This window comes from Calypte anna, chromosome 5A, assembly GCF_003957555.1.
Source record: "Calypte anna isolate BGI_N300 chromosome 5A, bCalAnn1_v1.p, whole genome shotgun sequence".
Taxonomy (NCBI): domain Eukaryota; kingdom Metazoa; phylum Chordata; class Aves; order Apodiformes; family Trochilidae; genus Calypte; species Calypte anna.
This window is the reverse complement of record NC_044251.1, coordinates 36,768,015-36,789,673: the sequence shown is the minus strand read 5'-3', so window position 1 is coordinate 36,789,673 and position 21,659 is coordinate 36,768,015. Positions and strand designations below refer to the sequence as shown.

General features: G+C 42.7%; 1 protein-coding gene across 1 annotated transcript in view; it reads left to right on the top strand.

The window, feature by feature from the left end:
- Positions 1-4,551: 4,551 nt before the first annotated feature.
- The window catches only part of RHOJ (ras homolog family member J), a 54,732-nt gene continuing 37,624 nt past the window's right edge, over positions 4,552-21,659 (top strand). Inside the window, exon 1 of the mRNA XM_030451975.1 lies at positions 4,552-5,240. Within this exon, the coding sequence (XP_030307835.1) occupies positions 5,063-5,240 (178 nt within the window). The 5' untranslated portion in view covers positions 4,552-5,062. The remainder of the gene's footprint in view (positions 5,241-21,659) is intronic.

Sequence of the window (21,659 nt, the reverse complement as noted above, 5' to 3'; positions counted from 1 at the left end):
TCTCTGGGAAGCCAGAGGGTATTCTGGTGGAAAGGCCAAGAATCATCCTTTGCTTGACCTCAGCTCCCAAAAGTCATTTGGTTTATAAACTCACCTTCCCAAATGGCACTAATTATATCCATGGCAGCAGCATGGAAAAGGAACCTCCTGCTGCTGGCATGGACCACCCTGGTGCTGATGGTGGCAGCGTGACTGATGGTGTGTGATGGCTGTAGAGAGGCTTCCTCTCATTCAGCAAGCCCCAAAGCTGAACCTCAGCACCTGCCCTTCAGCAAGCAGCCTCTAAAAAGGCTTCACACAGAGTACTTCCACCCCTCCTGCAGTCTCAGTTATTTTTCCTCCTTCATTTCTGCTTTTCAATACATTGAATTCACTTGAGGTTTCAGTGATAACTTCACTGGGTTGGGAGACAGATGGATGGAGCTGCAAATAAGGAAGGGGAAGAGAAGATGGAGAGAATAAGGATAAAATGTCCTCATTTCCATTATTTTTGGCACAATAGGGAGGGCCACACAGTCAGCCCAAGAACAAAGAGGAGACATCCCACAGGTGCTCAGTCCAGGGGGCTCCACTGAGAGTATGGTGACTTTAGGGTTGTTTTAAAGTCCAAAATTCACTTAACTGCAAAGTTCTGTCTCTTACTATATCATAGTCCAGGAAAGGTCTAGAATCTGACGGCCAGTGAAACCTGGTTTTGAACAACACAGTGGTAGTTCAGCTTAATATGGTTCTGTTATGCTGATTCCAATATGGACACAATTTCTACCCTAAAAAAAGTCTGACAGTATAAACAGACTAGACAACGGGTAAGAAAAAATGTGAGAGAAACTGCCTGAAGTCAATTTACAGTTCAGTGGCAGTGCCAGAAACCTCATTCCCACATTAGTGTTGGTAGGTGGAAGGAAGGAGGCTGGACAAGGCTGTTTCTAGCAGCAAGAGGTGTGGAGAAAAGTTTCACAGTAGTGCAGCCCCCTTAAAAAACTCCCATCTCATGGAGCTGCCTCTTGTGGGTGACAATGTGGAATCAGATCTACTCTGAGAGGATTTAGGAGGATAAGGCCTAAGGACAGATGAGGACCCCATTGAATCAGTCAGGTCTGGTGAGGAGAACAGTCTGACTTTCAAGTCTTAATCTCATAACATTGCACCCAGGAAAACCACCATTATTCCAGGAGGCACTGGGGAGAAACATGACAGCAGGAGGTCTGCCCAGGGAAACAGGCTGCCCAGGTGGTCGTAGATCCCCCCTCCATGGAGACATTCAAGGCCTGGTTGGATGGGACTGTGAGCAACCTGATCTAGTCAAAATGTTCCTGCTTTTTGCAGGGGGTTGGACTAGATGGGTTTTCAAAGTCCCATCCAGCCCAGATGATTCTATGAAGAGCAGGGAGAGCACAACACAGCATCATAGTGTTCTTTTCCCTCTGCAAGCTTGCAGAGAAATAAAGAATAAACTGGCAAAAATATTGCTCATTGCTGAGCTAATTAACAAATTTGCAAGTCCTTCATCTCCTACAGATGTTCTCACCAAAATTTCTTGGGCCAGCCTTGAACATGCTAATCTCCAAGGAAGCTGCTCCAGGTACCACCCTGTCAGACCTGTCCTGGTGAAGATGAAGCTCATGCTCCAACACAGATGTGCTGGAATTGGATATAGACTGCAGCCCCAGGAATAGATCTGCTGCCAGTTAATTTGTTAATTAACAAAAGGTCAGAGACACTTCATCTAGAGCAGAGCTCTTTGCTTGAGAAGCTTTTCTAGACATTGCCTTAGGTGATGTCTTTACTCCCCAGTGCTAATAGCACCTGCTCACACCTATTATGGAAAGGCTGAGAGAAATGGGTTTGTTCAGCCTTGAAAAAAGGAACCTTAGGGGAGATCTTATTACCATGAACCAGTATGTAAAGTGTGGCTAGCAAGATGATTACTCCCTTTTTACAAGGATTCACAAGGAAAAGACAAGGGGTAACGGGTAGAAGTTACTTCTGGGGAGATTCCAATTGAAATCCAGAGGAATTCTTTTCATCATGAGAACAATTAGACACTGGAATAATCTCCCAAGAGCAGTGGTGGATTCCCCTACATTGGACACTTCTAAGGCTCAGCTTGACAGAGTGCTGGGCCACCTCATTTAAACTATATCTTAATCTAGAAAGTTTGGACTAGATGATCCTTGAGGTCCCTTCCAACCTAACATTCTATGATTATGGTCTCTTTTGGCCTCACTTCTTGCCATGGTGGTCTTTGGCAGAAGCTTGTAAAACAAGTATGAAACAAATTGGGTTGGATACCAGACAACAGCATGCATTTGAACAACCTATCCAAGCTTTCAGACTCGTTTGGTTCACTTTTGTATTTCACCCACATATTTCCAAGCTTCATGGTTTGGAACCAGCCTGCTCTTTTTGGATTTGTAAGATGGGAAAGGCTGAGATCTTATGAGCAAATTTGACCATTTCTAACCTGATTAGTGAAAGAGTAAAAAAAAGCCCTTGATCCAGATTAAATCAGCAGACCTTCTTAGCTGTGTTAATCATTACCAATGACCCTGTGATTTCCACACTCGTAGGCAGCTTAGTTGTGCAGAAGTAGTCATGGGGGAGTTGAAACTTGCACAGTGACTGCAGAAGGGTCAGCTCAACCTAGAACATTGCCACTTGCATTTTTCAGGTTAAAAAATCTTTTGTATAATGGAACAGGATTGTCTCAAACTTTGCTAGATGTCTAGAGGACAGGACTGGCTGTTAATTCACACAGGAGATTTGGGGAGAACTTCAGTATCTACTCAGCTACATCATAGCTAGAGGCAAAGGTTTGGAGTTTCACCTCCACTGAAGCTAGAAAAAAGCTTAAAGAGAAAACCCTATAACACTTGATGCCTCTCAAGATGTGCTGCTAATGGTGGAAATTATCATCAAAGTAAATGCTTGGAAAACAGGGATTGAGGTGCCCAGAGCTCACAAGTTTTTTTGGATAATCCTCAGATTTGGGCTGTGGTTTTGAAGCTAAGAGGATGCCATCTGATCTCCTAACTGAAGGAAATACTTTAGTGATGCCCAATGGCACTGGGGTGATGTCTATCACTGCCTACCAGGATTCCTGCTGTCAACACAGAGGAGATCATGATGAAGTTCAAGAATGTGAATCACAGTGCACAGGTTATTGAATGACCAAGACTCCTGATAAGAGACAGCAGCCAGCTCCCTGGGGCTCTCCTGGTAAACAGACAAACCTTGTTCAGCCTTCTTCACATGTTTTATCCACTACCTCCTCTTGAGGATGATGCTCAGAGCTGGTCCAGCACAGTTGGATCACTGAAGAGTCCTGGCAGACATGGGGCTTCACTGTCCATGGGAGGCTGCTGGCAGGTCTGCTGCAACCCCTCTCTGAAAAAGTTGAGGGACACACAGGTTGGGGCTAAGGATGCTCATTATTAAGGTTGTGTTTGTTCTTAAACTCCCAGGTGTGCACAGCTCCCAACCTCTCTCTGCCTGTGGGCATCTCCTTCTAACCAGGCATGAGCAAGGCAGGGGCCACTGTGCCTCCCCATGGAGCTCCAGCAGGGGTTGTTTCCCCCTTTCAAAGACTTTGAGGATGGTGGAGGGGAAATGAAGCTAGCAGGATGTGCTGGGCTGATGTACTGGGGTTGATGTTAATGTCTGGCTCGCTTCTGCTGGAAATTGCAAAATCTTTCCTGTGGAAGTAACAGGGAATTTAGCCCTTCTTGCTCCTATAGATTTAAAGATATATATATATATATATATATTTAAATGGAGAGAAGACTTAGAAGGCATGTGAAATACCAGAACAAAACAGATGAGGGGGCAGGAATCATACAGTTTAAAGCTGGTTTTCCACAGACTGCTATGGGGTGGATTTATTACTTTTTTAAAAAAAATTTTTATTCCTGTAACACTTGATTCCTCTTTTTTCCCTGTCTGTGTTTACATATTTACACTGTAGGGGGAAGGAAACCCTCTTTTTTTCTTTTCTTTTCTTTTTGGGTAGATGAGGGGAAATGCAAGAGAAATTTTCTAAGAGCCTGAGCTGAAAACTCAATTACTGATTACTTTTAACAGAGTTCTCTAAAGAGCTTGTAGACACAGATAGTTGACATTAAACTCTATATCTACCCACTATACTTTCTCTCTGCCTTCCCACCTCCACTTTCCCCTCTCAAACTTGAGAAAATACTTATTCCACGATGTGAGGAGCTTAGCCAGATAATCCTGAGACAGAGGAGCAGCTTGCAGCCTCCCCGTGTCCCTCCTGGCCATGGAGCTCCAACACCCTCATCCCTCACAACCTCTCCGAAATCCTCCTGGGTGCCGGCAGTCGGGAGAGCAGCTTGGGATGGAGCAGGGAGCCTAAAAACTTCGGTCTGCAGAGAGACCTCTAGTGTTATTCTTTCTCCATGTCCTGGCAGAGTTCCTCCAAAGTACAAATACACACAGAGCTCCCATTGTTTGCAGCCCTTCACAAGCCCACTGATCCTAATATGGAATTCAGCAGGAAACCCATGATTTCCTGACACACAGCAAGCTGGAGAAAGAAAGGAAAAACTCCATTAAAAACCTCCAGGCTCTCCTCCATGTTAGAAATGAAATGGAAAATGGAGTGGATTTAACAGGAATCTCAGATTCCTGCGGCCAAGCTGGAGGAAGGGAGACGTGAATCAAAGCTGCAGGCTGCTGATATTTTTTAAGTTGCAATAAATACCGAGAACTCCGGGGCAGGATGAGGATTTCCTGACTCGGAAGAAGGAGGAAGGACAGATCGCTTTTTTATTATATTCCTCTCTGTATATTTAATTTATTCACTCCGATGATTCTCTGGACTGATCTGGTAATTGTTAGAAGTGGCTGTGACAGCCTGGAAACATTAGTATGATTTCCTGAGTTTGAGATTTGCTGCGCACCCCCATCCCCCCCCCCCCACCACCACCACCACCCCTCCTTCTCCAAACTCAGGAAAAGTCAATACAATCACACTTCATTTTTCCTTCATGTGCACTTGGAAGTTCTGGGAGCAGCAAAAGCAGCGGCAGCAGCAGCAGCAAGAATGAACTGCAAGAAAGAAGATGACAACTGCACTGATGGGAGCAGCAGTAACACGAAGAAGATGTTAAAATGCGTGGTGGTTGGGGACGGTGCAGTTGGGAAAACCTGTTTGCTGATGAGTTATGCCAATGATGCCTTCCCAGAGGAATATGTTCCCACTGTGTTTGACCACTATGCAGGTAAGAAAGAGCTTTGAAAGAAATTTATTTGAGAGCTTGCAGGAGGGAGGTCAAGGAAGCTCAAGGAGGGGAGAGGATGGTTCAAAGGGGATGTATGGGTTGCTTCTTGTCCAGGAATGGGATTCAGGCCTGGATGGTAGCCAGGCAGCTTGGATGGCAGCTCATAAAACTGGGGCAATGCAAGATTTATTCTGAGAATTTATTTGTTTGCTTTCAAAATTTATTTTGATTTTGGCAAATAGGAAGCATTAGGGATGCAATTAAATACTCTGGATTTTGGGGACAACAAATATAATTCTGCCTCCATCAATTCATATTCTTCGTTTGTTTTGGAAGTTCTGAACTTTGCAGGTTGCAGTTATAAAGAAGTATACATGTAAATTTCTACGGACATAAAATGTATATTATCAATTATCTTGTGCCTCATGGCAGTGAAACGTAAATTAGAGAATTTAAATCCTATTTAGGGTGTAATCTTTGAGAAAACCACCATAGTTTCTTCCAGTGCTCCCAGGATATATCTCTCCTTTCAGAGACATTTGTTAATACATCAATAAATACAATTCAATATTATTACTTTATAGCAGGAAAGCAGAAGTGGGGATTGTTTTGAGTACCTTATATTGAGGGAATTTGTAGTATAAGGAAAAAACAAAACATTATCAAGATCATTGATGATGTTCACTGCATTGTTGTGTGAAACAATCCCACACACCAAGTATACTACTAAGAGGCCTCTTTCTGTAGCAATTACTTACTTTACCCAGCTGTGTCCAAAGTTATTAAGCAGATGGTGAGATAGGCTACAACTGTTGCTGAAAATTCTGCTTAAATTTTCCTATCCCAAATTCTGCTGGTTTTCTTCTTTCAGTGCTCCTTTGGCTCGCTGCTGTTGTTTATTAGATCCCTGAAAAACAGATTCTAGAAGCACTGCAAAACTCATTGCTTATCGTGCAGCAGCAGTTGGAGTTTCCATCATTCTCTCCCCACCTCCTTAAAAACTGGATTTTCATGGCGTGGCTTATCATAGATTTGGTATTCTGTAATGGGAAAATCTCTGTTTTCATTCTGGCTTTGTGTCAGGTTTAGCAGATGAACTGGCCAAACACGAAAGCTGTGTAATTGCAGAATCTGATCCATGAAAATGTGAAGTCCTCTTCCTCCACCAGAGTGGGCAGTGTCACTTCTAACGTGAGCAACGCTCTTTACTCTTCCCTTCCCACCAGAGAGATTAAATGAGCATTTTAGAAAAAATTCTTTAGCCAGACAAGATGTAAGAAAGAATACTGTGGAGTGTAAATACGTACTCCCATGAGTCAAAAACCCTAGGGAAATCAGGCTACGTGAGTTTATGGCTTATATTGCAACAGCACCCACTTTCCCATGATAAGCTGAGATCTGCTTGTCCCTCACAGCCCCACGCCCCAGTATGATGCCAATCCCAGCATAATAATACCACTCCTCTCTCTCCCATGCCCTGCAAATACCTCTGTGTATGGAAAAAGCCATATGATAGCTGGTTCCAGACCATATATGCCTCAGAGGGCTGGGAGGTTCTGGTGTGAGCATGAGGTTGTGAGGACACAGAGGGACTGGTGAGGGAAACACCCAGAGATTCTCTTCCTTACTCAGGTGACTCACAGGGATTTGCTCTGAGTTTGTTTTCTCTCTGTTCAAAGTGGTAGAAATTTCCTCAAAAGTTACTGTGGGAGAGAAGGGCTGAGAGATGGACAGGCAGATGAAGGGCTTAGCTGCATAATCCTTATTTCCTTAGGTGCTAGGTAAAAGAAGTATGCATGCACTTCTAAATTAAGCTACATTATCAGGGTTTGAAGATTTAGACTTCTAAAATATCTCCAGCTATTCTTATTTGCCTTCTTAACTACTACAGCACATAAATATAAACTAAGAATATTTTCAGTGAGAAAGTTCAGAAAGATAAGGACAAAAATAGCTTTGCATATTAACATACTATTCTGAAACAAACCCTGTCCAGCAGCAATGGTCAGAACTAGCATTGTTTAAAAATGGAATTACAGTTTTTTAAGAAACCCCATAATTTATTAAGCCAATTTCACCACAAAACTGCACACAGAATTCAACAGTGGAAATTATTTCTGGAGCATGGTGCTGGAAAAAATCCCACTCGTAAAACATCGAAACATTACATGACATAAACCATAATGAAACTTATTTTAAATCCTTTGGGTACTGAGACAGAAGAGCTCATCTGGGGCAGCCTTAGCCCTGGGTAAGGATACTTAGGATATTTTGTGGCAAGAGCCCCTTCCACATCTATCTGCATGGCAGCCTGAGGTCAGTTGTAGGGATGGAATGGTGATACCATGGGCTACAGAACCATGGGCTTGGTGGTACCACGGGTACCATGGCACACAGGGAGGCTTCATACCCAGGCAGATCCTGCAGGATGGTTGAGGCTCTGGAAAATAACACTGAATTTACCCCAGGGAACTGGTGTGTTTCTTCCCTTGTTCTGCCAAAACTAACTGGTTTTAGCTTTCCCAAACAAGCTGAAATGGTTTGATTCAGTTCTCCTGTGCTGGAAATGCTCAAAAGCAATTAATTGCTCTATCTTATTGCAAAGCTGCATTTTTCCATGGAAGGTTTCTCACCCAGACATTATTACCAGCAGTGGTGTGTTAGCATGTGCGCCTCTTGCCTTGCTGGGTCACAACCTGGTTGTGAGTCCCAGGACATTTACCAATGTCCTTCTTTCTGATAGAAAAAGGGTGAGGGGGAAAGGGGAATACATTAAAAAATCGAGGATCCCAGTGGTGATCTCAGAGCAGTTTCTCACTGCCACAACTCCAGTGACTTGGGAAAGACAGTGATGCTATCCAGCCCAGCTTGGGAAAAGGTCCAGGGGCTCCAGAGGCACCAGGGCTGTGGCCAAGGCATTAACCATTCATGGCCCTGAAGCACTGGCCCTGTTTACTTGCCCTGATGCATCACATCTTTTTAACTCCACACCTGGGGAAGGTCCCAAAGGCCCAGGTGAAGCAGGTGAACATACCAACAAGGGTGGCCCAGAGAAAGCAGTTGACATTTTAGAGGCCTGAGCTCCAATATTATGAGGTCTGTAGAGTACTTCTCCAGAGCCTTTCACATGAAAGAGCTTGAAATCACTTTATAAAATATAGGCCCAACCTACCTCCAAGAAAATCAAAGGCAGCATGAGGATTTCACCCTGGGAAGGAACAGACATCCTGCAGGTATCTCACACAGCATTTCCAACTCAGATGCAGGGATGCCTGGGGCAAAAAGCTGTTGGTGTCTTATCATGTATGCAGCTGCACTGAACAAGAGAAGTACAAACAAGTTATTAGCTACCCACTAGTAATATTCTGCCACAGATTTCACCCACATTCCACAAAAATTAATATTTTCAGGGCTTATTGTTAGTGTTGGGGTGTGATGGATGTCAAGTAGGATCAGAGGCAGAGCCAGACAGCTGGGGAAGACAAATTTATTTGGATATGAAACTGGGTTCTTTTGTTGGATGCATGGAAGTTTACAAGACTGGTTATTTCTCAAGGCATTTTGAAGAGGTTTTTCTTGAGGCCAGAGCCCTGAATAGATTTCCTTACCTTTGGTGAAATTCCAAGTCGCACACTGAATGCATTGAGCCATGAGTTAAATGGCTGTTTCTAGGGCAGGCAAACCAAAGTGTGATCCCAGTGACAAACAGGATATCACTGGCAATAGCTGTAACAATAGGGATGTAGATGCTTTAATGTGCTGGTTCCATTCCATCTTTTGAACATCAAATGCTGATTTTCCATGAACAATGGTGTCCCAGACAACGTGACTTATATTGTGTTTAACTATGTGAGGTTATAAGTGTTTAATTAGGGCTAAGGTTGTACTAACAAAAAAATTAAATTCAACCAATGGAGATGGTTTAATAGTACCAAATTAACTGGCTTACTCTGGAGACAGAAGGGAGATGGGTGTTGTTTTCTACTTACACAGCCATCAAGCATCTTGTTTGATATTTGTGAACCCTAAGCATTTTTTGCACTGAATCTGTTCACCCTGGAACTAATATTCAAGCTTCCTAAAGAGGTGATCAGTACCTCAAGCCACTGACACCTTATCAGTGTTCAAAAAGGCATTTGGACAATGTCCCTAATAACATGCTTTAACTTTTGGTCATCCCTGAAGTGGTCAGGAAACTGGACTTGGGTATAATGGTAGGTCACTTCCAACTGGAACTATTCTATTCTTTTCTATTCTATTGTAAAAGTGCATTTTTTGAAATGTAAAAAAACCTCTGTGGTTGAGGACCTGTACCAATGCCAATGTACCAATGTACTAACTTAACCTACAGTGCAGAAAAAGGAGATTGAACTTTTTAAATGCTTGAAGTCTAAGGAGGAGAGTGTGGTGAGTCTTAGAATCATAGAATCATAGAATCATAGAATCATGTGGGTTGGAAAGGACCTTAAAGATCATCCAGTTCCAACCCCCCTACATAAGTAGGGACACCTCCAGCCCAGGTTGCACAATGCCCCATACATCTTGGCCTTAAACTCTTCCAGGCAGGGGGCATCCAAAACTTCCCTGGGCAATCTGTTCCAACATCTCACCACCCTCACAGGAAAGAATTTTTTTCCTAATGTCTAACCCAAATCTCTCATCTTCAAGTTTTAAACCGTTGCTTAAACTGTCAAGTTCAGGCATAGCACGTAGTGGGATGTCATGCACATAGCTTTAGGAGCCCAAGTTGCATCTTTGGTAAATGAGAGAAGTTGGTCCCTCCTAAGGAGAACTGCAAAGCATCTGTACTAAAGACATAGAGTAGATGGCATAAATAGGTCCTCCCTCCCCTCATTTGTCAGTACAAACTGGTGAACATTTATAAATAGTGAATCCATTTGAAAAAAATTAGCAATGGCATGTGATCAGCTAATGAATTGCATGCAGAACAATTCAGCCATGACTGAAGCTCTGTAAATTAAAAGCAATATAGACGACAGCCATTAGTTCCTGTTAGGAGACACTTTTTTTTTTTTTTTCTTTAGTGATGATACAATCTAAGCTGCCTCACTTTGCACTGAAGTTGGCTGGAGTGCTCATGGGTCTCACAATGAACTTCACCCCACTGTCCAGGAAAGCCTTGCTGGAAGGGAAAGTCGTCTCCTCTGGCATGTTTAGCAGCACAGGAGCAGGGCTACTGCTCTTTCCCAGAGCAGGCAGCTTGTGCCTGTGCAAAGGCATAAATCTGTTCTATCCTGCCTGTATGTCAGAGCACTGTTTCAGTTCCCTGTACCTCATGCCCTCCCATGGAAGACAGTGGTTGGAAGTGGGCATCAATCACAGGGCTGTCCATGGCTGGTCACACTCCTGGTGCAAGCAAGGAGCCTAGGACCACCCTGACAGGTCAGCAGGCCATGCACCAAGGAGCTTTGCCCTGCAGCCTCTCCCCATGGGAAAGGAACCACCAACCAAGATATGGTAGAAACCAGATGGGAGCTGTAACATCCCAGATTTCTCCAGCTGCAGGCACAAGAGCACATCTGTCCATACTTTTGACGTGCAAGTTACTTTTAATTAATTGCTAATGAAGACATCTCTTCTTGCCATGGTGTATGAGGAACGAGTTAAACCTCATACCATCACTTTTTTCACCTATTAAAACTTCATTAGACAGGAAGAGGCTGCACGAGGAGCTTTTCAGTTTCTGCACGGGTGCTGCCGTGGGAGTCTACACACCACCACATTCTTGAGACAGTTGTCTCCTATAAGCAGTCTTGGTAGCACATTAGAGAAACCTTTCAAACAATGTTTGGAGTCATTAAACTCAAAGAGCTATAAATAGCACTGAAAGAGAACTGTGGTGTTTATTTGTATGGATGTTTGCACTGAGGGTTTTTTTTTTTCCTTTTTAATGTTCATCCAGTTCTGACCATACAGATGGGAACTTTACCTTTGAGACAGGAAAGCATTAACTCTTGTAAGATCTGGTTCTTTAGACTAACACAGAATAGATATGTTAATTTTGCCTCTCAGGAGCTGAAAGGTCTTCTCTGCTTATCTTCCCTGTTATCATCCAGAATAAACCAGGGATCTCAATAAAACATTCAGTGTATGACACAACACATTTCTGTTGTGCATCTCACTAGGTTTTCATTCCTGGCACCACCTCTGCAATTTGAAGCTTTGGATTTTTTGAAGATAAATTTTACAGAAATGCTAATTTTGGGGTTCCCACAGAAGGTTAAATTCTGTGTCCTGCATCTCGTAAGCCCAAGAAGATCCAATGATCCTCATGCTTTTTCACATCCAGGAAGCCCAGGCAGTATTTATACCAGAAAGGTTCTTTCTGCCTGAATCACCATGGTTATTCCACATCCAAATGAAACAGGCACTGTACACTTCCAAGCTTCTTAAGACCTTTTCCTTCTGAAGGTGTTTTACTGTATGTGAAGACTTGAGATAACTATCGCTCATATCTCTCTTCCTCACACACATCCCTGTATTGTCCTGTGGGTGCACAATCCACTTGAAGCCCATGGAGACAGAGGTGTTTGCAGGCTCTGTTATCCTATTTACTCAGGGCAGATCCTTTCTGCAGCAGCACTCTGACCCCTGTGGTGACAAAGTCCCTGTTGTCCCCTGTTGCTACTGAAACGCAGCTGTGGTTGGGGAGTGGTGTGCAGCACCTGAGCTGCTTCTTACCTTTTCCTCTGGCTCTGTCACCCAGCTTCTCTTCATATTGCTGCCATATCTAGCTTGATTTTACATCTCCAAAAGCTTTATGCTGCAAAGAGACACAAAAGAGCTTTGTTCTCATCCCTCCCATACCCACCAGCATCTTCCTTATCACCCAGAACTCAACTTGCAGCCCAGAAGCTGCTGCAGCCCAATGCAGAGAACTTATTTCTCCATCCAGTACCAGCAACCAATGAGTGTCCTTGTTCATCGAGCCCAGCAGGGAACAACACTGCACTGTGCATTAACATTTACAGTCTAAGAACTAGATGTATAGAATGAGCAAACAACAATAGACATCAGGAAGGACAGTGCCAGGAATTAGAGACGTAAGTGAAACAGCCACGTTACTTCATCCAGATTTATCCAGCCCAAATTCCACCCAACCCCCTCTGTATATTGTTCTGTATTGGCCATGTGGTGTTTGAAGGTGCTCTGAAGCACAGAGAATACTCAGGAGGAAGTTAGACCCTTTGAGTGTGTATTGGTGGTTCAGATGTAGAATGGTGTTGTTCTTTTAAGGTCATCCACAGTCCTGAGGGAATGGGTTGTGAAGATGACAACATCAAATGCTGTGAGAAGGAATATTTATTTGCATGGCATGTGACCAACCAAAGGGACTTAGAACCATGCAGAAGCTATTGAGGACAAAATTTTAACAAGGTTTGCAAAAAGAGAGGTTGGATAAGATACCAGGGAGATTGAGTGCTATCATAAGCTAATGAAAAAGACTTCAGCGAGAGATAATAAAATGTGAGCTGACACCACCTTCTGTTGGAGGCCAGGGTAAGACCTATGTTTGGTCTGATGAAAGGCAAATTATCTTGAAGCTGCTCAATGCTACATCAGAGATGGAGCTATGGCTCCCTGGGCTGTGGGTCTGTGTGTCCAGTCCTGTGCACTTTTACTCTGATAGCGTCGTAGAAAGGGACTTTTTAGAACGATTCTTCTGCTACATGGATGGGCAAAGAGATTTTGAAATATTTCTCATTCAGCAATGGACACTTCAGAAGAGACATGACAAGATTTCTCTGGAGCATGAGAAGGGTTAACAGAGGAAATAATGAGAAAATGACCCTTTTCCACTACTCCAAGGCAGCCAAGCTCAGTGAAACATTGCAGGAGGTGACATCAGCTGAGGAAACCAAAACTGAAAGTGTGGCCTCTGGTTCTTGAAGGACAATCTCTACAGCTTGAACTAAAAATCACGTCCACTATCTGAAAATCTATAGTTGACTAAGGACATGTGGTCAGCCATCCACCTCAGAAGGCAAAGCCACTTACAGATGGTGCCAGACCAGGCACATGCTGACAGCCAGGTAGATGCCTTTCAGGTACAGCAGGTACTCCCCACGTAGGAAAGAAAACAAAAAACTTAGCTAAGAAGTCAAGCAACCAGAATTCCTAGACATGTACAAACATCTTCTTTTCCACAGGATGTGGCCATGTTTTTACTAAATCACCATTTTGATGGCTTAGTTACCAATTAAGTCAATGTAAGAGGCCTCCACTAGAATTTCCTTCTCATGTTCTGTTCTCTTGGTAAAACCTGATACCTTGATGTCTGTACTAGGGATAGACATCTTTGTTACCATGCATCACTGTGTATATTTTGCCCTGCAGGCAGTGTCTTTCCTATGTTCTAATTTTCCAGTTGTTATGGCCAGACCTAATGACATCATGGAAATGGCAAGGGATGAGGAAGAGCAAACATATTTCCTTCAATTGTTCTATTCAGACAAAGTCATTAAACAGTAATGACATCTCCTGTCAAAATACTGTTTACCTTTGCAATGAAAAAAATCCAAGTTGTTATATTTCTAGTCTGCTTCTGAGTGATCACTCACCAGTCTCCTGTCAGATATATTGTTCTTGTACCCCAATCTCTGGGTCTTCCAAATAAGCCAGGGAGCAAGTTACTGAGGAACGAAAGCTTTATGAATTGTCATCCCAAATTTTATCCCAGGAGGCAGTGAATGAAGGAATCTTAGACTGGATTTATAAACTGCTGTTCATCTCTCTTATTTCCTCCAATAAGATCAGGGAAAATGAGTTTCAAAATAAAGCTCAATAACTAAAAGCCAAAAAAGAAAAAATAATTAAAAAGTGAACATTTGGTATTTATTGAAAAGCATTATTCACATTCAGACCCAGAAATCTCTCACCCAAGCCAAACTATGCTACCAGCAGCCTTGGCTGAATGCAGGGACTGTAGCTTAGGTACAATGTCCACATGTGCCAAAATGCTCAAGCACCATTCATCAGTCAGGGACTTTCCCAGGTGGAGAGGAAAGCTCCCATATCTGAGAATGAACCATTACACCCCACTGCAATCCCAAGTACCATCCATAATGTCTCAGCAGTGAGGACATGGACACGTTAGGATAGCATGAGGAAGGACCCAGTGTTCCAATCTAACCATGTGGTTTCCACCACCTTTGGCTGGAAAGGCTGCAGATCTCCTTATGCAGTGATGGCTTTTCCTTAGTATTTGGTCTGTAGCATACACATTCATAGACTCATAACCAAGACCAAAGCCCTCTTCTTAAAAAGATATCACTGTGGGCACAGAAGTTACTCCTATGAAGGTAGACAAGATGGCTCAGAAGGGCCCTAGGGGACACAGTACCATCTCTACCCTGTGGCAGTGTCTGGAAAGTGGTGTCCCCAGCTAGTCCCTATAGCCAAAGTGGTGTATTTGGGATCCCAGTAATGGGGAAGGCATGAAAGCCCATGAGAGCTTGGTATTGCCTCCAGCACAGTTCCCCAAACTCAGTGTGGGCCCAGTGCATCAGCAAATCCAGCAGCTGGGTTGCTCCAGGGTTGCCTTTTTGCTTCAGGGACTGGCACAGCAATGACTCCACAAATATGCAACATGTCAACCAGCCTCAGGGGAAGGGAAGGCTGGAAAAAACATTCACTGACAGAAGCACTGGGGGAAAAAAAATAAAAGGAAAAAAAAATACTCCCAAAGGAGGGAGGTGGAGATCTGTGAAATTTTTCCCAGACACAGTGGCACAGAAGGCACAATCAGGAGGGTGATGGCTTGGGAGCAGATTGGCAAGAGCATCACAGTTCTGTCCTAGGATCCTCAGTCCTGGCTCAGGTCAGTGTGTCATGGAAATAGCAGTCCCAGTGATGAGCACAGGAGCCAGCACTTTGGCATCTGAAAGAGTTAAAGAGGATGGTGCAGAAGGGCTGGGGAGAAAGGCCCTTCCACAGTGCAGGAAGATGCCTGAGATGACTGACTACAACTACTTTCCAACCCCTGCAGTTCTGAGGGGATGGAAGCCACGTCTCTTATTAAAGCCTCTCTGGCACAGACTTCCAGCTATAATTTTGAAGTAATGATAGGAGCAGTATCTGCTCATGCTTGGCTTTCTGCAGACTTGAAGGAAAAGAACAGCTTCAGCCCTGACTGAGAAAACATACATGTTCAAACATAACATTAATTTTTAGCCCCTGGGAAAGGGGACAAGAGCATCTATTTACAATAATAATGCTGCTTCTCTGAGAACAGACCATAAGGAAAATCCCATAAGATTGGAAAATGTGTTTTAAGTTCAAAGACTGCCTCATGCTCCAGCTCCAGAGTGGGCAGGCATCCAGATGCTCTGAGCAGCTCTGTCCTCAAAGGCCAAACTCGGACACTTGGTTTCTGAGCAATCTCCTCAGCTCCATTTCAGAACTGGTGAACTTACATCTGTGTGTTGTCCTTCAATAATTAGGTGTAGAGTCAAGGTCTTTTTCTAATTTTGGGAGGCTGGTTGCTTGAAACCCTGCACATGAGCAGGAGAAATGCAGAGTCCTGATTTTTTGTTTAAAACCCTGAGGTGTTCACACCAGGGAATCTCAGCTCTGGAACAAATTCACACTAAAAATGCCTCCTGAGGTCATCTGTTTTATGTGATAAATATCAAGCAACAGCTTTTGGAAGCAATGCCACGAGCTGTGTTGTCTGTTATTGGACAAGAACTCTGCTATTCACAGGTTGGGTATATGATCCTGCTTCCCAAATGGCTCCATATGGGCACACTGTACTGAGGGCTCAGGGTCTATCTACATATAGATTACAAAATACCTCTCTAGAGGTATTTTTATGATTTTGGGTTAGTCATAAATACAGCCTTTTCAGCTCCATCAAAACACAAAGGATACTGTAGAGATGCTTGTAATTTCTTTCTAGTTTAATCCCATTTTTGCTTGCTGAAAATTAACTATTAATGTTTTCAGCAAAAGCATGAACAAAATCTAGAAAATCTCTTAGACCTTTTCTCTTCATGGTGGTGTTTGCTTCATTCTGTGTATGCAACTAGTACATCTCAAAAAAAAGTAAAATTCCCTTTGTCTTGTTGCTTTCTAGTTACTGCTTAGAATATTTTAAGCCTGTTCCAGGGATACAAGGGAATAACATCTCTCCTTAATAAATACACGTGAAATAAAGCTTTTAAAAAAGCAAATTTCCAGGAACATCATCCATGAAAACTGTATCAAACTCAACATTAAAAGGAGAGGTCATATTCCAAAACATATTCTTCTGACCTGTCAGAAACCAGAACTCCAAATTAGCTGAGCCAGTTCATAATATCATTAGTATGGAGAATTTCCCTTGTGTTGCACTCTCTGATGGAGAGTACCACTTGGAGATCTGCTGGGAATTTACCTAAATCATTCAGTTTGATTCAAGTCCAGAGGGATGAGGCTGCTGTGGTTCTTGTTATTTTAATATTTTAGAGTTTTAAGTGCATTTTGTTCCTCTAGTCTCCCTCCTGGGAAACTGTGAAAATGGTGAAATAATTCATTCTTCCATTATTTGAAGCATATTGCCCAATTTATTTCTTTTCCTGTAAAGAGCTGCTTGTAGCAATACCATAAGTCCCTCCTAATGCTTCCGGGGATGGAGGGAGCAACAGGGAGTGTGAATGCAGGATGAGGTCTACAATCTGAAGTGATGTTTGGCAGAGGAAAACTGCCAAGAAAATGGTGGTACAGCAATAACTTCTGTTGTCTCCATATGGTGCTCCCAACTGGGTTTCCATCCCCCTGCCCTCTATTTAAAGGCAAGAATATGAAAGATGTAAGGGGAAAAAAAAAAAAAAAAAGCAGCAGCACCCAACTCTTGCAATAATTTTGCACAGAAAACAGTAGTTTGAGAGTATGCCCAACAGGGTGGAAATTCCAAATTCCTGAAGGCACAGAGGAACCTTGTTTCTGGCTGTGTTGCATACACAGTATGTCATGGGAAAGGTGCATGAGACAATTCATACAAAACAAATGTAACTAGAGAGCACCTTGCAACACCCATCACATTAAGTCCTTCCAGCTCTTGGTCTTCTTTCTGCAGTTCCCTCCATCTTTCAGAACAGTAGCAGCTGCATTCTCTTTCCTTAGTGTTTGCTTTCCACATTGCTTTTTTCTCAAAGAACAGGGTCTTTCTACCTGAAATGCTAAAGAGAAAGACAATTTGTCTTTCCAAAGCATGCCTGGGTACAGCACGGGGCATGGAGCTGGTCAGAACTAGATATGGGTCCCACAGAGCCATCTCTGAGCCAGCTGGGTCCAAAACCAAACCACAAACATTGCACACATAGCAGCTGCCCCACAAACACTGAGTGATAATTAATAACGGGTGGATCTTCTGATTTCCTCAAGCTCTGCTGAGCTGGCCAGGGCATGAGAGCAGATGTTCTTGCCTTCTGACAGATGTCAGCTCTGCCTGATGGAAAATGCCCTCCAAGAAAAGTAAAAACCAATGAGCAGCCAGATGGGGCTTTGTAGAAATGGTGGTGGGACCACCCTGCAGTGACCACTGCCATTGCAGTGATCATCCAGCTGCCACCTCTTCCTTGGAAAATCCCTGCCACGGAATACTATGAAAGCATTATCTTAACATTGCTTCTTGTGCAGAAGTTAGGGAAGGTCAAAAAAGCCAAGGAACTGCATGAGAAAGACAAAAAGACCAAGAAAATAGGAGAAGAATTGGAGGAGCGTAGAAGACAGATACGCATTTTTTAGAAGATGGAGGAGAGAGGGGTATATTTATAAGAAGACAAAATCCAGAAACTATCCATAAACCATAAAACAAGTGATTTTTAACAACTAAGGTTTAGGGCATATGACTCATGATTTTGAACTTCTGGAGTTAACAAGAGTTCTGGCCAGACCATTTTTGATGAACTATCCCACCAGAAGAAAATGCTGATTCACAAAATTTGAAGAATTTTTTTAAATACTTGCAAGGACAAATTCTTGAGGTCCAGGGCCCTCTGGTTATTTCTGACCATACAGTAAGAGAGACCTAAATTGAAAATATAATATCTGAAGGTCTTGTTTTCATTCCATCATAAAATGAAAACAAATTGTAAAACCCCAGCAGTTGTCGCAAAGCCGAATTCTCATCCCCCTGGCCAGTTCTAGTTGGTTCCTGTTATTATCCATTTTGCAGTTATTGTATTGTAATTATTATCATTCAAAGGCAGACTTACTCCCGCTTCCTCTAAAAGAGATGTTTGTGTAACAAAGACAAAAATTTCCAAGGAAAATGCCTCAAATAGCGTGAGCTCAGGTGTGGTTTTGGGCTCTCTCAATAGGAAGAGCTGCAGTGGTTGCAGGGAGGGGTTGGCAGCCCCTGCAAACCTCAGGAACCTAAAAGCAGCACCAGACAAGGCTTAGGAGAAGAGACAACACTCTTTGAAATGAGTGTCACTCATTCTGTCTCTAATCTCTCTGCAACAAGCTACCTGCAGGGTCATTTATTCTCCTCTTTTGATGGCTTTTGTCATCACATTGCTGTCTAATAAAACCACATATCTAATGTAATAAGCCCACCTAGGTTTGATTTCCACAAGAAGGGAGATAGCCCAAGTTCTCTTAAAGCTTTTCAAAGTACATCTTCCCTCTTCTAGGCATGATCTTGCTCCAGTGAGAGAACAACTTAAAAGTTGTCCCCAAAGTTAGTGACACTGGGACCAGTACTTCAGCCATGGTGCCCAATGGACATGGATGTGTCTGCAGCCACATTCTAGTGATGCTGCTTGTAGATTAAGGAAGAAATATAAGGAACCAGATTGGGAGTTTGTTGTATATTAAGTTAGGAAGGACACCATAGCAGTTAGGGGAGTCTGAATGCATTCAATTAATTTGAAAATCAACCTGTAGTTCAACTTGTGAGATTATCAGGATCCACTCCAAAAAGCTGCATTTCCATTATCTGTCACATTAACAAGCCAGGCCACTGCTATTTGATAGAAAGTGTTCATTCCATCAGCTAGAAGATAAAATGGTCTGTCCTTCCCAGGAGCTTTTCAGTGGAAGTCTCAAAAGTCTGTCTTAGTATGAATTATATCTGGCCTAAAAAATTCATTTGAAGTGCCTGAGGACCACTGAATTTCAGATTTCCTATATGGGCAACCTTTTTTAACATGGTCCTGCTGTGAGTTGTCAGGAAAGAATAAAAACAGCCATCAGGGGTAATGAGAAGGCACTTCTGACAGTGCCTAATGGGTTTTATTTCTTGGAAGAGCTGGAAGCATAATCTGAAAGGGACGGGTTTCATTTCATAGTGACCATGGTGGGTGTGGGTACCCAAAATTCTGTATAGTTTCTATTAGCTGTGAATATTTAATGCCTGTTACCATAATACACAGGTTTTAGTCTGATGATCTGCAGTATGAGGAAATCACAGTAAACACATCTTGGTATTGAAAATGGAGCAAAGAGTAGATTTTTAGGCAATCCTTTTCAAAGTTAGCTATGCTCACCCAAACTGCAGAGTTCATCTGGTTTTGGAAGATTCACGGTGCTGAGGCCAAGAAAATCTAAGTCAGGAACCCTAAAAGTGAAGGAATGAGTGGCATACAATAAAAGGCTGACAAGGAGATGAATAAAATAATTGAAAGAAGTATTAATTCTTTAATGTATTTCTGTGAAAATTGCTAAGCTCCCAGAAAGTCAGAATGAAGAAATTTATGACACGAGATAATTTCTCAGGAAGGAAGTACCAATTTTCCCTTTCTATAACTGTAGGACGTGCTAGGAATTGTTCATGTATTAATAATTCTGTGATTTATTTTTTGTCAAAAAAGACTTATAACAAAGAAGCCATCTATTTGGGGAGTTTTTCCTCAAATTTATTTCTTTGTTGTATTAATTTATATAAGGAGTTAGAGACATTTGTATACTTTCCACTTTAGGGAATTATCCTCCATAGGATTTGCACAATGCCTGTTGCTAAGCAAAGACAACATTCATAATGCCACTCACAGTTTCAGTATGAAACCCCTGTTAATTACGAGATCTTGTAAATTATCTCTATTTTTCTCCACATTTTTTAACAGTAGATACAGAGGAAAAAGTGGGGAAAACTTGTCCTGGGGCAGGGGCACTCCAGTGCTGGAAAATCTCCCATGTTACCTCCTCAGACAAAGGCAAATTCACTGTAATCCTGATAAAAGCCCTGGGTTCACCAGCAACAATAAAAGAAAACAGTAACAGGAACTAGAAAGTCAGGGCAGATCATGCAAGATAAACACCAGCTTGAGAAAACATGCAAAGCCTAGAAGGAACCTGGACCTTGGCATTCCTGCTCCACAATAGAGTTGCGCCAGGGGTAGAAAAAATGTAGCTGGCTGGAAGACTTTCCTCTCTTGTCTGGGCACCTTGGGCTGTGGCCAGATGTGAGAGGATGAAAAATCTTCTGTCTCTTTCTCTCTTAAGACAACTTAGGTCAGTTTTTTAAGCCACTTTGTAGAGCTGGGTAGCCCATTCAAATTTAATTTGAAATTAAGCATTTTGGGCTTCTTGGAAAATCTTTCCCCTCATTTTGATTCCCAGGAAGTTCAATTCCCTTCATTCAGCTCCATGAGCTGCTGTAGGTTCCCTTGTTCCTCCATTGCCAGCAGTTTTGTTACAGACATGAAGCCCTTCACTGCAGAACAGCAGCAATTCCATCCCTCAGCACCCACCCCATTAGTTTATAAAATGGTTCGTTAAAAATTTGGCTATGGAAACCCAAGTGCTAAGCAGGAGTCTGGACATCAGAGACTTGTAGTGGCTGCAGAAGGGGATTTCAGACATATCTCCAATTTTTGCCTTCACCCATTTGGAGGGAAGACCACAAATTCCCTTAGCTCAGCAAAAAATACATGGTAAGTGGGTGATGATCACTGAGTGTGGGGTGGATACACTCCAGATGTCTCCTCAGTGTCCTCTGGGATTTATACCCACCCATTGACAGATGGGAAACCTCAGTTCTGAAAAGAAAAAATATCTATGGGCTGAGTTCATAGTAAGGTAGCCAAGACCAGAATTTCTCTCTATTTGTTTGTCATCTTGCTATTTCTAGAAATACTTCCCTCTGCCCTCTTGGAACACCAGACTGTAGATTTCCCAGACATGGAGCTGGCTTAAAAGAAAACAGATCTTAAACTAGGAAGAAGTAAGTCTATGGAGATCAGTATGTCTGAAGGGACAAGGGTGAGAAAAGCTCCCGAGAGAAATGTTTATGAAGGAAAGCAAATCTGATAGGAAAAAACCTGTCATTTGCCAGCATGCACATAACCTCAAGTAAGGGAAGAGCTTTTTTGAAAGTGAGTGAACATAAGCATATGTGGCAGCACAGGCTGAAGGACTGGTGAGAAGGATAAGGCCCTGGTGACTCTCCCTGAAAATATCTTTTCACCTTGT